We start from the raw sequence: 18,594 nt of genomic DNA, 5'->3' as shown, positions 1-18,594 counted from the left end.
TTTCCTCACATTAATCATCCACATTTGTACACCCAAAATATTTACCATGGGTGTTGAAGGATTAAAATCTGCATGCTTCTGCTATTATGCTTGTTGTAGAAAAGATGACGGGTTATGCTGTTAGTAGCCAAGGATTCACGTTAACAGGACTGTGAGTTTCTGAAACAACACATAAGATGCAGTTGAGATGGGGGTGGTGAGGGTGGCAGGAATATGGCAGCACAAAAACTCGACCACTGGCCATGAGTTATTACCTGAGACAGAGGTTCCATGTTAATGAGCTCCATCTGGTCCTTCAATGAGAGGACTTGATTTAACTTTGTGATATTTTTTTCCAGAGAGTCAGGTGATATTTTAAAGACTACACAGACTTAAACGAAACTTCCCTGTTGGCCTGTGTACTAGACAGGCCAGTTATTTTTTTCCTTCTCTTAGAGAAACTGCCCATATCAGTTTTTCAGAGTCTGTTCCCATATAGTCCTTCATTGTGGATATTGTTGTTGGCTGCTGCTAAGTAGGCCCTCGACTCATGGCGACCCATGCACAAGGGGATCAGACCTTTGTGATCCATAGGGTTTTCACTGGCTGATTTTCAGAAGTAGATTCCCCAGGCCCTTCTTCCTAACCCATCTTGGTCAGCATCATAGCAACGTGCAAGCCTCCAATGACAGATGAACGGTGTCTGAGCTTGAGGAGCACTGCCAGAAATCAAACCTGGGTCTTCTGTGTGGAAGGCGAGAATTCTACCTCTGAAGCACCACTTTCCTGTCCTTATGGATAAACCAGGAAACCAAACCCAGTGCCATCAAGTTGAGTCAATTCCAACTCATAGCGACCCTGTAGGACAGAGTAGAACTGCTCTACAGGGTTTCCAAGGCTGTAAATCTTTACAGAAGCAGACCACCACATCTTTCTCCTGAAGAGCAGCTGGTGGGTTCAAATTACTGACCTTTTGATTAGCAGCCAAGTACTTTAACCACTGTGCCACCAGTATACCTCTCCTTATGGGTAGATGGGTGGAAAGGGTCTCCTTCCCCTTAGCCAGAGATAACTGGATAATGTGGATTTCTCAGCCCATGCTGGCCCAATCAGCTTCTCTTTCCTGAGGTGTTGAATTTGAGGATATTCTAGATTTGTGAATTAGACATTGAGAATTGAGAAGTGACATATAGCTGAGGGGGAGTGCTATCTGCATGTCTACAGAGTGAGACATTAGGGAAAAGCAAAGATGACAAATTAGGGGCCCCCAAGATGGAGACAGTGGTGGCTGGGTTCCTGGAAGCTCCCATCCTGCCTTCACTTGCTACCAGAAACACAGAAACATACCATGTCTTCCCAATAAACAATTGCTTGACTCACTCTGGATTGACAATCTGCTTACAGCAGATGTAAAACTGGAATTACTGACATTTTGTTTTCTTTGATTTAATTAATTTTGTTGGAGAAAATGGAAATCCTTGTGCTTCCTCGTTCTGTAATTTACTGTCTTCTCAGTAGTGACTGTCGGGGATATGGAAAAGGAGTAAGTCTTCTCATTAAGGAGAGAACTGTAAGGATTGGGAAGGTGGAAGTGCCTCACGACAACCTGGGAAGATGAGTTGGCAAAAATGTGCTGCAATCAGAATTGTATATGAAAGATTGGAAGTTGGGGGAAGATTCCATAATTGGGGTAGAACCAAAGAGAAGGCAGGAATCCAAGATCAGACAGCAAATGTCAAAAGGTTCTCTGGAAGAGGATTAAGGAAACAGGTAGCAAAGACTTTGAGATATGGGTGAACCATATGATAAAGGAACTCAACCATATGGCACAGGAAGATAGCAAAGCAGGTTTAAGTAAAGGAAAGGGAAGTGTTTTTTGAGTGTATGATTATATAACCACACCTTGTGGTATATATGTATGTGTGAATACATACCACTAATGAGATGAAAATCAGGATAGACTCACAACAGGAGCTCCAAGACTTTAGAAAAACCCTTTGTTACTGGTAGAACTAAACTGCTTTTTAATCGCCTCAGGCAATTTCTCCCTGTTGTAATTCAAAGTGCTGTGCTTGGCTCTAGCAGAAGACACTGTAGTCTGGGGCATGGTGCTCTGGATTGTTCTCCAGTACTCCAACCCAGAGAGCATGCTAGTAGTTAGGCAGCTGGTGGCTTTCAGGAAGAGCAGCTTGGAGGTTGCTGAGGGATGCACTGTGGGGATGCTGGTATGCAAAGCCAGGGCCAACTTCTCCATCAACCACAGTAGGTGCCATGGTGAAGGCCCACAAAAATGTTTCCAGGGCTCACAAAAATGATTTTTTTTTTTTTAAATCAGAAGAAAACAATGAACTTTTAGGTCTAAGAAAATGTTTTAACATGTATTTGTCTTTATGCTATGGTTCTTGTTGGGGGCTGTTGAGTCAATTCCAACTCATGGCAACCCATGTTAAAGAGTAGAACTGCCCCCATAGGGTTTCCTAGGCTCTAATCTTTACAGAAGCAGATTGCCAGGTCTTTCTCCAGCAGAGCCACTGTGTGGGTTTGAACTGCCAAGCTTTTGGTTAACAGCTGAGTACTTAACCGTTGCACCACCATGGCTTCATATCTATATTAATAGAGGACCTTATTATACCAAAGCAGTCATAAATGTATTTTTTAACTTTTTTTTTGGAGGGAGGCACCCACAAACATCACAATGTGGTTCTGCTATAAGTCGCTGCTTAAAAAAAAGAAAGGACTAGATGTTTGGGGGAGATATGTGGACCCCAGATGGAGAAGAACACTGCTAGAGATGGAAGAGGCAGGTAGAAAAACACAGACCCGGCTTCAAAGTCCAGGTCCTGCTCCTCCTAGCTGTGTGACCTTGGGGAAGTTGCTCAACCTCTCTGACTTACAATTTCCATACTGTAATACAGTTAAATTAGTAACTACCTTCCAAGGTTATGGTGAGAACTAATGTGATGTAATGCATGTAAAACGAGCCCTGGTGGCACAACAGTTAAGTGGTTCCACAGGACAAAGCCATGCCAATCTATTCCTGTAAATATTAAAAAAAAATATTACAGCCTAGGAAACCCTACCAGCCAGCTCTATTCTGTCACATGAGAAGAAATAGACTCAACGGCACCTTACAGCAACAATGCATGTAAATTCATAGCATGGTCCCCGGCTACTAGTATGAGCTCAGTAAATGTTGAGGGCAACGGGGATGGTGTGAGTGGGGATTGAAGTGGGTAGGGATATAGGGTAGAGTCGGTGAGAGAAGAAACGGAGCTTGAGGATTGAAATGGAACCAGCTGAGGAGGTACCACCCACAGTGGAGAAGCTTCCAGGGCTTGGAGGACCCCACAAGGCTGGAGCTCGTGGAGGAGATGAGAAGGACAGTGGCTGGAGAAGTGAAGTCCATTCTTACAGGTCTGCTCAGGAACCTCTGCAGACAATGCACACCTCCCATGAGCATGTGCATAGTGACAGGTTCCTGGCACGCACAGAGCCAGGAGAAAGAACAAAAAGCCTGGAGCCCACTGGCAGGCACAGAGCAACAAGGGAGAACAGAAAATCTGGAGCCCAATACGGGTTTGCAGGTTGTCTAATGGCAGAGGTTTACAGTAAAAACAAGGCAAGCAAACTGCTCACTACTTAGATGGAAAAATGAGAGAAATGAGAGGGAAAATGGTTAACTTCCTGGATTATGTTTGTGACACTCAAGGTGACCACTGTTTAGACTAGAGATGCCAGTGATAAATGTCTAGCAACTAAGAGTCCAGGATCATAGAGATCTGATTCAAGCCTACACTATTCAATGTCACTTACTAGCTGTACAACTTTGAACTAGTTATTTCCACTTTCTGCATCTCATGTTCCTCATCTGTAAAATGGAGAGAGAGTACCAAGATCATAGTGATGCTGATACATGTAAAGCACTTATAACAAGAGCCTGAAACATAGTAAGGACTCAAAAATGTCTGGTGGTGTTATCATCATCACCATCATCATCACCTCTAAGATATAAGTGGCACGAGGGCAGGTATTTTTGTCTGTTTGTTCACAGCTGTTTCTTCTCCACCTAGAAAAGTGCTTGGCACATAGTAGGTGCTCAATGAATACTTCTGAATGAACGAATCATTATCAAACTTCCCCATTAGACAGTTATTATAAAAGTGATGACGTCTCCCCAGTTTGGTAAATGCATCCCAACATTAGTGCCAATTGCCTTCACCTCGTGCCTGCCTTCTGCTGTCAAAAGCAAGCCACCAGCCTTGTGCTCAGGTCTGGAGAGCTATGAGTGAGGAGATCATGGGTAACCTGGGAGACTGCTGTTTCAGCAAGCTGCTAAGGAAAGGAGGTACAATGCCAAAGGATAAGGAATGGGTGGGTGGTGAAGAAGTGGAGGCAGCAAATCTCAAAAGAGCAGTTTGATGCTCTGGAGAGAGTCGAGATCACAGGAAGGATTTTTAAGGATACAGGAAATGTTGAGCATGCTCCTTACCTGGAGAAAAGAATTATGGTGAAGTTCAGGATGGGGGAAAACAATTTAGAAATGGAGGGGGAGAATGGCTGTACAACTTGAAGAATGCAATCAATGTCACTGAATTGTATATGCAGAAATAGTTGAGTTGGTGTGTGTTGTGCTGTGTATGCTTTCAACAACAAAAAAATAAAATATTAAAAGAAAGAAAGAAAGAAAAAGATATGATGGAGAGGGAGGGAAGATCAGAGACTTCCTTTACCTTCCAGATATACACAAAAAATACAGCAAAAGACTTTATATTCTTAGAAATACAAGTTATTAGGACAGTTTTTCACAAAACCTGGTACTGGTACCATCGGCACTATGGGGCAAAATTGTTTTTCTTTCAATAAATTCTCCTAAAACATGTTAAAATACTAAATATATAACTAGCCCGTCAAGCCTGTGGTTTCACATAAATTATAGTTTAGGGTGATGCTAAGAAGAAAAGAAAGTCAATTTACAATCAATTTAAAGAAAAAATGTATGATAGCATAAAGGAGGCAATATATATATGCCAAAATAAATAAATAAGATTAAAGCAGGTCCGTGAATGACTAATATTTGGGAAATTTGGCTGACACTAAAATCAGTCCTGTCGTACCTTCTCAATTTTGAGCTACAGCAGTTGACATCAACAACTGGGAGAGTGACACACAAATCTCCGGAGGTATTTTGTGGGAGAAGCCACTGCCTAACCCTTAATGGTCTCCTTGGTGACACCCATGGATTTAATGTCATCAACCTCTTGGGCATTATTCTAGGAATGTCAAGCACTGGAAGAGCAGGCTTCAAGGTTTGGCCTCTCACTCTCTGCTTCTGGTTTTTGATTACCGTAGCTCATATAGAGCAACAGAACTGGATGGGACTTCTGAAGAGACCAATGTAATACCTGGGAACTCCATTTCTAACAACTTCCCACTTTTTTCTTTTAATTTCATAAGCTGCTGGCTTCTTCCTACTTGATTTATTTCTGGCTTATGCTATGTTTCAGGGAAGGCAGCACTAACACCTGGCATGTTCCATGATTTGAACATAAGAAAATGTTACAGAGGAGAGGAGCCTGAAGTTTTTATTGAAGTGGGGGGAATAAATTGGAAGAGCTAAAGGGAAACATCAGAAGGTCTTTGGAGTCATCATAAAAACCATAGCTGAGCAATAGGGAATGTGGCTGAGACCACTAACTATCAACCAAAATTGTCTCCCAGCCTCCTTTGCACCAAGGTGCAGCCATGTGACCAAGTTTTCTCTAACAGAGTGTGAGCAGAAGCAACGGCTGCCACTTTCAAACCAAGACTCTGAAGAAGCAGCTTGTGCCTCCTCCATATTCTTTCCCCCCTGCCCTCTGAATACAGATGAAAGCAAGTCCGCAGGGATTAATAAAGCCATATAAGGCAGAAGGAACCTGGGTCCCTTCATCACCATGTGGAGAGAGTGAGTGGGACCAGAAACACCCACTTTGGACAGTTTCTTGAATGAAAATCATCGTAACTAATAATAGGAGTCCGAGACCCTGACTGGCATACAGATGGATCAAACCTAGTATGGGGGTAGGGCAGAAAGGAGGACGCTTATTCTGAGATTTTCACTTACTCCCTCCCCTCCTTGCCTAGTCAGCTCTACTCATCCCTCAGCTATAGCGCTTGTGAGCTACTTTCTCCTGGCAGCCTTTCCTGGCTTCAACTGGGCAAACCCTACTTACACAGGCTCTCAGAGCACACGATGATCGCCACGGTTGCATTTTTTACATCTGTTAGTGTGATTTCTTTTTGTTGCTCATGTGTGTTTCTCCACTAACCACCCCCCCAACCAAAAAAAAAAAAAAAAAAAAACCTCTGCCGTCGGGTCAATTCCGATTCATAGTAACCCTACAGGACAGAGTAGAACTGCCCCATAGAGTTTCCAAGGAGTGCCTGATGGAGTCAAACTGCCAAACTTTTGGTTAGCAGCCATAGCACTTAACCACTACACCACCAGGGTTTCTGTTTCCCCACTACGTTTTAAAAATTGGCAGTCTTCAAAATTCATAGAGTCATACACTTAGGGTTTGTGCATTTTGTTGTATGTAAATTTTACTTTAAAAATATGGTAAGCAAATAATTCTGGTTAATGACATGCATGCTGAAGAGTTTAAGGGTAGAGTGAAGAGATGTCTGCAACTTGTTTTGACATGGATGGATGGAGGGATGGAGAGAGATGTGGTGAAGTGAATACAGTCAACTGTTAATTGTAGAATCTAGGTGGTGTGTATTATAGATGTTCATTACCCAATTCTTTCAACATTTCAGTATTTTTTTTTTTAATTTTCACAATAAAATATTGGAGAAAAAAAGCTCAGTGAGAAATGGGACCATGAGTGCATCATATAAAGGGAATTATTCTATATACAGTATACTTTATATTATTAGCCATAATATTCTCTGATTTGCTTTTACCTTTACTTGATAACATGTCATGGACGTCTGTCCATGATAGATAGATGGATGGGTAGGTAGGTGGGTAGAGTAGGTAGATAGATTAGATAGATAGGTAGGTAGGTACGTAGGTAGATAGGTAGACAGAGATAGGTAGATAGATGACAGATGATTAGATAGATAGATAGATAGATAGATAGATAGATAGATAGATAGATAGATAGATAGATAGATAGATAGATAGATAGAGAGAGAGAGAGAGAGATGATAGATAGACAGACAGACAGACCTCATTCCTTTGAATGTAGCATGGATACACCACCATTTATTTACCCTTTGCACTATTTCTTTTTTTTTTTTCCTATTATCGATCATATTCCAGTAAATATCCTTTTACATATGTTTTGTGGTGTTGAGTTTGAGCTTCTTTTTATTAGATCTATGTCCATCACTGCACACCAGCTGCTCCTCACTCCCCAGCCCCCTATAGCACTTTACCCTCCCACAAGCAGGAGTCAGGAGTGTGTATGGATAAGAAAGCCTCCATTCAAACTTTCCAGCTTAAAAAACCGAACCAAACCCAGAGCTGTCAAGTCGATTCCGACTCATAGCGACCCTACAGGACAGAGTAGAACTGCCCTATAGAGTTTCCAAGGAGCGCCTAGCAGATTTGAACCGCCGATCTTTTGGTTAGCAGCCATAGCACTTAACCACTACACCACCAGGGTTTCCAGCTTAGCTCCTTTAAAAGACTTGAATCATCCATATCATTACCATAAGCACATCTGATGTTTTGGAAGGCAAGCAGTATCGGTATTAATTAATTGTTTAATGGATGTTTATTTTAGCAGCACATTAGGATTAGGGAATCAAGTTTATAATGTAAAGGGTTATATTTACTATCTAAGGTACAACTATTGGTCTCATCTGGAGCAAAAGAGAAAGAAAGAAACCAAAGACTCAAAGAAGAAACGAGTCTACAGGACTAACACCCTACATGAGCCACGGCCTCATCTATCCTGGGACGAGAAGAACTAGATGGTGTCCGGCTACTACTGCAAGCATTCTCAACAGGGACACAATAGATGGTCCCCAGATAGAATGGGAGAAAAACATAGAACAAAACTCAAGTTCTTAAAAAACACCAGACTTACTGAACCGGTAGAGACTAGAGGAAGCCCTGAGATAGACTTTAAACTTCATACTGAACCACACCCAGAGGTCACCTTTCAGCTAAATAACAGATTGGCTTATTAAATAAACAATATCAACTCTAAGTACTGTGCTCCTTTAAAAAATCATCTATATGAGACCTAACAGTTAACATTTATCCTAAAGCAAAGATGAGAAGGGGGGTAGGGAAGCGGGGAAGCTAGATTAATGGAAACAGGAAAAACAGAATGGAAATAATGAGAATGATGACACATTATGAAGAATGTAACGAATGTCAGGAACAACATGTTTAAAGATTATTAAATGGGAACCTAATTTGCTATGTAAACTTTCACCTGTAACACAAATATTACAATTAAAAAAAAGTTGTATTTATGCTGTGTATATACTTTATCAGGTACTTGCTATGTTTACTTTATAAGATCCACTTCTATCATCAGTCAAGACAGTACGTATGTGTCCAATTTATAGAATTTGGAGCATTTAATATTAACTGCAGTAATCACTTCACAAACCACAGAGGTTAAACTCTGGGTAGCGGCTGGCCACGCTGACGTCAAAAGGTTCAAGGATCATAGAAAACCGACGGTAAAGGATAAAATTATAAAAAGTAGCATTAAATAATAAATGAATAATATAGTTGAATGATCTGTAAAATTTTTTTTTTTATAATAACTTTTATTAAGCTTCAAGTGAACGTTTACAAATCCAATCAGTCTGTCACATATAAGTTTACATACATCTCACTCCCTACTCCCACTTACTCTCCCCGTCTTGAGTCAGCCCTTTCAGTCTCTCCTTTCTTGACAATTTTGCCGGCTTCCCTCTCTCTCTATCCTCCCATCCCCCCTCCAGGCAAGAGTTGCCAACACAATCTCAAGTGTCCACCTGATATAATTAGCTCACTCTTCATCAGCGTCTCTCTCCCACCCGCTGACCAGTCCCTTTCATGTCTGATGAGTTGTCTTCGGGGATGGTTCCTGTCCTGTGTCAACAGAAGGTCTGGGGAGCATGGCCGCCGGGATTCCTCCAGTCTCAGTCAGACCATTAAGTTTGGTCTTCTTATGAGAATTTGGGGTCTGCATCCCACTGATCTCCTGCTCCCTCAGGGGTCCTCTGCTGAGCTCCCTGTCAGGGCAGTCATCGATTGTGGCCGGGCACCAACTAGTTCTTCTGGTCTCAGGATGATGTAGGTCTCTGGTTCATGTGGCCCTTTCTGTCTCTTGGGCTCTTAGTTGTCATGTGGGCTTGGTGTTCTTCATTTGATCTGTAAAATTTCTAGAAGGCATCTTTCTCCAGAGTGAGTCAGATGTGCCAACAGGCCCTGCTCTGGTAAGAAACCCCTTCCAGGTAAAGGCTCACCTCTTCAGGAAGGCAAACTCCCCAAATTGTTCTTTTAGTTTTTCAAACAGGGCTTACTCATTTGCAATGCAATGTTCTTTGCACCTGCTTTCTCCCTTGTTTGCTTTTCACAGGTCTTAGCAAAATGCTTGTGTCACTCCCTAGTCGCTCCACAAATTATGACAGTGCTTAAGAGCATGTTTTTCTGTGCCAGATCTGATACCGGGGACCTGGGGGATGGAAGCGTAAACAGCTCTACCTCAAAGGCTGCCCTCCTTCATCTCCAGGGGCAGGTAGCAATCACTACTGCCAGTTTCTTCTAAAGGAACTGATCTATGTACCTAACAAGAACATAACATCTTAAAAGCAGACATTTGAATATAAAACCATATTAATTTAAAACTATGCTTGGCGAAACTGGAGTTGCAAAGGATGACAATACTTTTTAAAGGATCATAGAGGGTTTTGTTATTCTATTTTGCTTTTATGACATGCTGTTGTTTTCATCTATCATTGATTTGATGCCACATTCCCAATCTGGGACAGAACTCTCAATTATTATAACTGCTTCCATGGAAACATACTATCTATTCTCTCTCATTCCCTCGCCGATCCCCAATGATCCATTCCCACACTACTCTACCTGCCCTGACCCTAATCCTTTCCATAAGGCCCTCCGGAATTTCCATTCCTCAGTCAAAAACCTTTCCAACATATGTTGTTATGTGATCAAAAAGGTACAGACCCACGTGTACAGTATGCTACCTTTTGGGTTAGCAAGGACAAGAACAAAAATGCATACCTGTACATGTTATATTAGCAAAGAGAAACTCAAAAGATGCAAATTATATTTTAAAAAGTGTTTACATGCGAGGGGACACAGAAGAAGGTGAACTTGGGTGGGAGCAAGACTTCTCAATGTTTATCCTTTGAGTATAATTTTGATTTATAAACCATGTGAATATACTGCTTATTAAAAAGATAATTTAATTTTTAAAAACTCCCCAACAGCCTCAGTTTATTAGACTCTCTTCTTCACGGAGGCCACTCTCTTCATCGTTATCATGGAAACTGCTCCATCTCTGAAATCGAAACGCCTCTATTCTTCTCATCATTTTAAATGTCTTGACTTTACCATACATTTTTCAACCTTAAGCCTTTAGACTCCGTCTTTGCCACCCAGGTAATGACCCTCTTCCTGCTTTGCCTTCTCTCCCAAACCAGGCTAAATGCCATTTTCATTCATTTCTTCAAAAGACTTTTATTAAGCATCTATTATAAGCAGCCTCTGTAGATGTGCAGTGAGCATTATCTCTTCCCAGAATCCTTAACTCTCTTGTTACCACCATTTTCTGGTTCTCTGATTCTGCTGATCTCCATTCTTAGTGCAAATCCACCATCTGCTTCTCCTTACCCACACCCAGGCCACACAGAGCTGCTCAAAAAAGTGCCACAATGATGTGGACCAGGAAAGTTACCAACTGCTCATTCTCTGATCTTATGGACAACTGGGCTGCTCAGCAATGTTATTGGACATTCTTACTCTCTATTCCCATTCTATGCTGAGGCTCTTCAAACCTCAGACATCACCTCTGATCCCTTATTCCATCTTAGCAGATGACCTTGCCACCCATAAACCTGTTGCTGTATAGTTGATTCCAATTCATAGCGACCCTCCAGGACAGTAGAACTACCCCATATAGTTTCCAAGACTGTAATATTTACAGAAGCAGACTGCAGTATCTTTCCCCCATGGAGCAGCTGGTGGGTTTGAACCGTCGACCTTTCACTTAGCAGAGAACTTAACCAGTGAGATAGAGAAAATCCATGCATTCAATCTAGGCACTGAATGAATTCAATGCATAGGTACTGAAAATACAGTGTTGAACACAGCAAAGAAGATCCCTACTCTTGTGGAGCTTAGATCTTGGAAGGGGAAGAGGAACAAACCAACAAGCAAACAAGAGAAGCTTCACCAAGTGATGGGTGATATGACAGAAATAAATACGGTGGGAAAAACATGAGTGGCTACTTTGAGTGGGTGGCCAAGAAAGGCCTGACATTGAAGTTGAGATGTGAATTACAAGAAGGGGCCATCCATGCAAGGTCTGAGGGGAAAAACATCACAAAATCTCTAAGGAGGAAATGAGCTTTGTGCATTTTAGAAACCCAAGATCTGTCATTGTGGCCAGAGCACAGTGGGTGATGAGAGAATGGGGGGGGGGGAAAAAAGGAAGACAAGGGCTAGATTATTAAGGGTGTTGTAAACCACAGACATAGTATTAAAATATTTCTAATGGCAATGGGAAGTAACTGGAGGGTTTTAAGCAGGACCACCTTGATCTATTTGTTTGAAAAATTACCATGGCCATTAGATAGAAAATAAATGATTATAGGTAACAAGTGGGGAAGCAGGGAAACCAATGACGAGAGTCTACAATGGTGTTGGTGAAGAACATTGAATACACAGCCAGGAGAATGAACAAGTCTGTCTTGGAAGAGGTACAGCCAGGGTGCACTTTGGAAGCAAGAATGAAAGACTTTGTCTCACATACTTTGGACATGTTATCAGGAGGGATCAGTCCCTGGAAAGGACATCACACTTGATAAGGTAGAGGGTCAGTGAAAAAGAGGAAGATCCTCAATGAGATGGATTGACACAGTGGCTGCAACAATGGGCTCAAACATAGCAACAATTGTGAGGATGGTGCAGTGTTTTGTTCTGTTGTATGCAGGGTCACTATGAGTCGGTCCAGGTGACAAGTATGGTTTAGGGTAGGATTATATTAGTGAAGATGGAGAGAAGCAAGTGATTTCACGACATGCTTTGGAGGAGGAGCTGTCAGAATTTGCAGACAGATTGGACATAGTCAGGATGGGGTGGGGAGAAGGACGAAGAAAGAGGGGGACTCGAGGATAATGCTTAGATTTTTGGCTTAAACTACAGGGATGGCAAAGAAATTTATATTTTTTGCACACCTGAATCCGTGGTATGAGATTTATACTAGACATCTTTGTGGTACACGAAGGGATTAAAAGACTCAAAACAACACTAAACAAGTCAGGAATACTTATAACACAATCTCGACTTCAGTAAAACAGTATCTCATGGTATCCATAAAAGCATCCAGAATCACTCTACAAATCCCAGGATCATCCTTCAACTGAGCTGCTGTTTGAAAGGAACTGTTTCCATTCTTGGCTGTCAGAGTGATCTTTTCCGAAAGGCAAATTCAATCATGTCACTTCTCTGCTCAAACACTTCTAATGGCTCCCCACTGCACTTTGAATAAAATCCAAGCTCATCATCATAGCTCATAAGGTTCTGCATGATCAGGGCTCTACCCACCTCTGCAGCCTCACAACCTACTACCTTCCTGTGCTCGTGACATTTTGGTCCTAACATCTTCAGATGCCACCTAGAATGCAGCAAACCCCTCTCTACCTTTGCATTGCTATTCCCTCTGCCTGAAACATTCTTTCCTAGCTCTTTGAATGCATGGCTGGCTCATTTTCATCCTTCTGGTCTCCATTTATAAGTCACCTCCTCAACAGTCTGAGTGGGTCCCCTCTCCATTTGTCTGTAACACAGTACTCATTGACAAACTGCTTTTCACTATCTCCCCCACTAGAACATAAGCCCCAGGTGAGCAGAAAATGTGTCAGTCTTGTTAGCTGTTCCTCCTGGAGCAGGCGCAGCCCCCAAGTCATACTGTACCTTGCCAAAGCTGCCTTTCCCCAGCACCATCAGGAAGTTAAAATCAGTCAGTTTCATCCGGTCCCTGTTGCCATTGTTGTCAAATTTGGATACGGTGTTGGTTGTCTTTTCTTCTGGAGTCTTGGTCCCTTGATTGATCTTGGCCCTCTGAAGGGGGAAGCACATAGGAAACATTTTTAGGGTTTGAGGGTACAGTTGTAGGATGACACATGTACACCCTGCAAGCTGTGGTTCTAGCAGCTCACGCACCCCATGTCAGTGAAAGGTATGGCCGTGCATCCACTCTGCAAGCCAGAAACCTGGAGGCCATCTTGGCCCCCCATCTCTCTCTTATTCCTTGTGTCTCATCCATCACCAGGAACTGTCAAGTTTTTCCTCCTAGCTGCCTCTAGACTTCATCTGCTTCCCTCCATCTCCACCCATGCCACCTGGCACCATCATTTCTCACCTGGATGACCCACTGGCTCCCTCCACACCTGGCCTCATGCTGCAGCCAGAGAGATCTTCACTCTGCCACACCCAGTCAATGCACCGCCTGCTTAAAATGTTTCAGTCGCATCCCATTATTTTTAGGATAAAGACTTAGGTCCTTTCACTGGCCCATATGCCCATTATGATCAAGGCCTACCTGCCTCTCCGACCCCACACTACTTGGGTCCTTCCTCCTCGCACCCCAGCCTCACTCTCCTTTCATTTCCTTGAATATCCTACCCCCTCCAACCTCAGGGCATTTGCACCTGCTGCTATTGCTTTGTGGATGTTCTCTCCCCTTCTCCAACCTAGTTACCCCCGCTTCACATTTTCACCTCCTCAGGGAAGCCTTCCTTGATCTTCTCTGTCTGGATTAGGTACCCTTCCTAGTTGTTCCCTTCATCCATTTATTCTCCCTTTATATTGGATGCTAACTGTTCCCTTGTCTCCCCCTAACAGACTAGAAACTCTGCAAGGACAGAGAATATAGCTCATTCATCACAATTTTTCTGACAACAAGTATAGTTCCTGGCTAAATACATGTTGAATAAATGGGAATAAATGTTACACCTCAGTGTAATGGGGAGGGGGTCATTGCTGTGAGCAGAATGGTGGCTTCCAAATCGCCTCAAATGCTTTGGAGTGTGGAGGGAAGAAGAGGCCAGCAGCAAGAGACCTGCAACCACCCGGACTTTGTCCTGGACTCACTTTTGGGAACAAGAGAAGCGTGGGGTTAAAAGTTTGGGTTAAGCTCCTGACTTTGACCTGGAACAAGCTGTGTGACCTGAGCGAGACAGTCAGCTCATGGAGCCTGTTGTGGATTGAATTATGTCCCCCCAAAATGTGTGTCAATGTCCTGGGGTTGTTAATCAATGTCATAGAACAATGTGTGTACTGTTTGATGAGAAACTAGTTTGTTCTGTAAACCTTTATCTAAAGTACAATAAAAAATTAAATTAATTAATTAAAAAAGAATGTGGGTCAACTTGGCTAGGTCATGATTCCCAGTATTGTGTGATTGTCCACCATTTTGTCATCTGATGGGATTTTCCTATGGGTTGTAAATCCCACCTCTATGATGTTAATGATGCAGGATTAGAGAAAGTTATGTTAATGAGGCAGGACTCAATCTACAAGATTAGGTTGTGTCTTGAGTCAATCTCTTTTGAGATATAAAAGAGAGAAGTGTGCAGAGAGACAGGGGAACCTCATACCACCAAGAAAGTAGCACCAGGAGCAGAGCGTGTCCTTTGAAAAGCTCCTAGACCAAGGGAAGATTGATGACCAGGACCTTTCTCCAGAGCTAACAGAGAGAAAAAGAGAAAAAGCCTTTCCCTGGCGTTAGTGCCCTGAATTCACACTTCTAGTCTCCTAGACTGTGAGGGACTAAACTTCCATTTGTTGAAGCCACCCACTTGTGGTGCTTCTATCATAGCAGCACTAGATGACTAAGACATAGCCTCTCTGCCCAAACATCTCCACACCTTCCCAGCTCTCCCTGAGCACAAGCCAAAGGGCACAGGCAACCTGCCGTTTCTGCTCCTGTTCCTTGTCATCTCACTCTCTCTGCTTCATCCTGGCCTCTCTGCTGGTCCTTAAATGCACCAAACCCACCCCTGCCTCAGTGCCTTTGCATTTGCAGTTTCCTTTACCTGGGGTGATCTTTCTCCAGAGTTTCCTCATGTCTGATAAGAGACCCCATTCCCTAACCACCCTACATGAAACAGATCAAACTATTGTAAGCCATAGGGTTTTCATTGGCTAACTTTCAGAAGTAGATCACCAGGCTTTTCTTCCTAGTCTGTCTTAGTTTGAAACTCTAAAGCTCCACCGAAATCCATTCAGCATCTTAGCAACATGCAAGCCTCCACTGACAGATGGGTGGTGGCACCAGGAACTGAATCTAGGTCTCCCTCCTAGAAGGTGAGAATTCTACCACTGAACCACTAATACCCTCCACATTAAGGAACTAAATAAACACTGTTGGTTCTGGCTGGAGCATGAAGTGCAAGGCACACATGGCCCAGGACACAGCTGTAAAGGTTAGAAAAAAATAAAAATTTAATTTTTAATTTTTTAAATTTTTTCTGGCTGGAGCATGGAGTGCAAGGCACACATGGCCCGGGACACAGCCGTAAAGCTTAGAAGGACCTTATAAAACACACTAAGAAGTTTGTACTTGATTCTAAGGCTGATGGGCAGCTTCTGAAAGGTTTTAAGCAGGCCCATTACATCGAGAAGATCACTCTGGGTACAGGGAAGAGACTCATTCGGAGGGTGTGATGTTGGAGACCATTAGGAAGTGACTGTGTGATCAAGGTGACAAATGATGGGACCTGGGCTCTATGTCTGCCATACAGATGGAACAAAGTGGAGCTGTTTGGGAGACAGAACTATTGGGCTGGGTGATGGATTGCATGCCAGAGACGGGACATCGGGGATGAAGGATAACTTCCGGTTTCCGTCTTGAGAACGGGTGGATGGTGTTTTTCACTGAGATGAGAACTGGAGGAGGAACAGGTTGGGAAGTGTGGGCAAGAGGATGGGAAAAGATGATGAGTTTGATTTCAGACATGTTGAGATTCCCCCTTCACAGTGGCTTAAAACTGGAAGGTTTATTTCTTCCTCACGGGATTCATGTTTCATGGTAGCCATTCAGGGACTAAGGCTGACAAAACACCCATTTTTTCTCTTTTTGTAATTAAGGTTTTAAAAATTGAGACAGATACAAGGAAATGCACAGATCTTAGGTGTACCGTTCCGTGAATTTCGACAAACATATACACCCCTGGAGCCCATACTCCCTGGGTGCTGCAAACAGCTAATGCACTCAAGCTGCTAACCCAAAGGGTGGAGATACGAGTCCAACAAAAGGCACCTTGAAAGAGAGGCCTGGCAATCTCTTCAAAAAAACCTGCCACTGAAAACCCTATGAGGCAGCTCTACTCTGACACACACGGGGTCACTATGAGTCAGAATCAACTCAACAGCAACTGGTTTTTGTTTATATTTTTAACCCCTACCCCAATTAAGATAGAGAACATTTCCATCACTCTCAGAAAGTTCTCTCGTGCCCCTCCTCAGTCAATTCCACACCCTCAAAGGCCATCTCTATTCTGGTTTTTACACCCATAGGTCGATTCTGCCTGTCCGTGAACTTCATCTAAATGGAAGTATTGAGTATGTACTCTTTTGTGTCTGACTTCTTTCCCTCATCATCATGTTCTCGAGATTCAACATGTTGAACTGTGGCATGAGCCAGCAGTTTGTTCCTTCTTATTGCTGATTAGCACCCATTGTTTCTGTTCATCCATTCTCCTGTTTATGGGCATTTGGCTACTAAGCAAGCTGCCATGAACATATTTCATCAAGCTATTTTATAGTAGGAGCCCTGCTGGCACAGCGGTTAAGAGCTTAGGCTGCTAACCAAAAGGTTGGCTGTTTGAATCCACCAGTTGCTCCTTGGAAACCCTATGGGGCAGTTTTACTCTGTCCTATAGGGCCGCTATGAGTCAGTTTTGTTTGGGTTACTTTACAGCAAGTTATGTTGTGGTTTAAATGTCTCTGGGACAATCAAGTGCAAATACCCAACAGATAGTTGCGTACGTGGTTTGGGGGTTAAGAATAGATATCTGAATTCGAAATAGAGATATGAGAGCTATTGGCATAGAGGTGGTAGTTGAAACCATGACAGCATCAAAAGCCAAAAAGCCAAACCCGTTGCCATTGAGTCAATTCCTACTTAATAAACCCAGTGCTGTCAAGTTGATTCCGACTCATAGTGACCGTATATGTGACAGAGAAGAACTGCCCCATAGGGTTTCTAAGGCGTGGCTGGTGGATTCGAACCACTGACCTTTAGGTTAACAGCCATAGCTCTTAACTACTGCGCCCCTAGGGCTCCATGATAGCATCAGGGAGACTGCAAATAAGAAGAGAACCTAGAACAGAAGTTGCATTGGTATTCTTGGGCCATGTCCTCCTGCAATCTCAAATCCTCGCTCTCCACTCCCAAGATTTGCCCCGGCTGGTCTGACATGGACACAGTCCTTCCTGCCTCCCCACCCCACTGAATCTTGGCTCAAGATCCATCAGATTCATGTGCTCCATTCTTCAGCCTGTGAAGGTCCAAGTCCTGACTGTCCCTGGGGCCCAGTTAGCATTGCAGCCAGTTAGGTTTACATCCCACCTGTCGGTTCTGCAGACCCTCCCAGTGAAGTCTGAGTGTGCAGCTCAATTTGCCAATTTCTCTATTTGACTTTGCTTAGAGAACTGTGGATAAGGAAGTGCTTTTTCTCTCTCTCAAGGAGCAGCAAGTGGCCAACAGCTTCATTCCCTAGCCCTGCAAGCTCCCTTCTCTTTCTCTACTCAACCCCAGTCTGATTTTGTGACTTTCTCATACGTATGTCATCTCACCTTCTAGAATCCAGAGCAGAATTCTAATAGCCCTGTTGGCCTGATCTTCACAGTGTTTGTGTTTGTTGTTTTAATAATTAAATAAGTTGCCAACTGTTAAAAATCGGGTGTCCTACATCTCAGTTAATTGGCCTAATATCGTGTTGAGTGCTTTTGTTCTACCTCCTAGTTTACTGCATAGCACCTGGGGTCTTAAAAGCTTGCATGCTGCCATCCAAGTTAAAACTATTGGTCTCTATTCACCTGGAACAACAGAGAAAGAGGGAGAGTCAGGAATAGGAGAAGGAGATGGAACATGTGGCTAATTGCCTCCATGAACAACTGCCTCCTTTGCCAGGAGACCAAAACTGGATGGTGCCCAGTTACCATTATGAAACATTTTGATCAAAGATTCTATAGAAGAATCCTGATCAAAAGGGGGAACTGCAGAAAAGAAATTTCAAATTCTCATGGAATCTAGACATTCAGGAGCCATAGAAGCTGAATGAACCCCCAAAACTACTACCCTAAAAAAATCTTTAAACCTTAAAGCAAAAATATCTCCAGAAGTCTTCTTAAAACCAAGCAGTAGT

At 43.0% G+C, this 18,594-nt stretch overlaps 1 protein-coding gene across 3 annotated transcripts in view; it reads right to left on the bottom strand.

Moving 5' to 3' along the window:
- Positions 1-18,594, bottom strand: part of PRKCB (protein kinase C beta) — a 390,438-nt gene that overhangs the window by 95,762 nt on the left and 276,082 nt on the right. For all 3 annotated transcript variants that reach the window (XM_003418820.4, XM_064295702.1, XM_064295703.1), the window contains exon 9: positions 13,136-13,282. In XM_003418820.4, coding sequence (XP_003418868.2) covers positions 13,136-13,282 — 147 coding nt within the window. The remainder of the gene's footprint in view (positions 1-13,135; positions 13,283-18,594) is intronic.

The sequence above is a fragment of the Loxodonta africana genome, chromosome 12 (assembly GCF_030014295.1).
Source record: "Loxodonta africana isolate mLoxAfr1 chromosome 12, mLoxAfr1.hap2, whole genome shotgun sequence".
Taxonomy (NCBI): domain Eukaryota; kingdom Metazoa; phylum Chordata; class Mammalia; order Proboscidea; family Elephantidae; genus Loxodonta; species Loxodonta africana.
The sequence above is the reverse complement of the archived record's forward strand: the minus strand, read 5'-3'. Positions and strand labels throughout refer to the sequence as shown.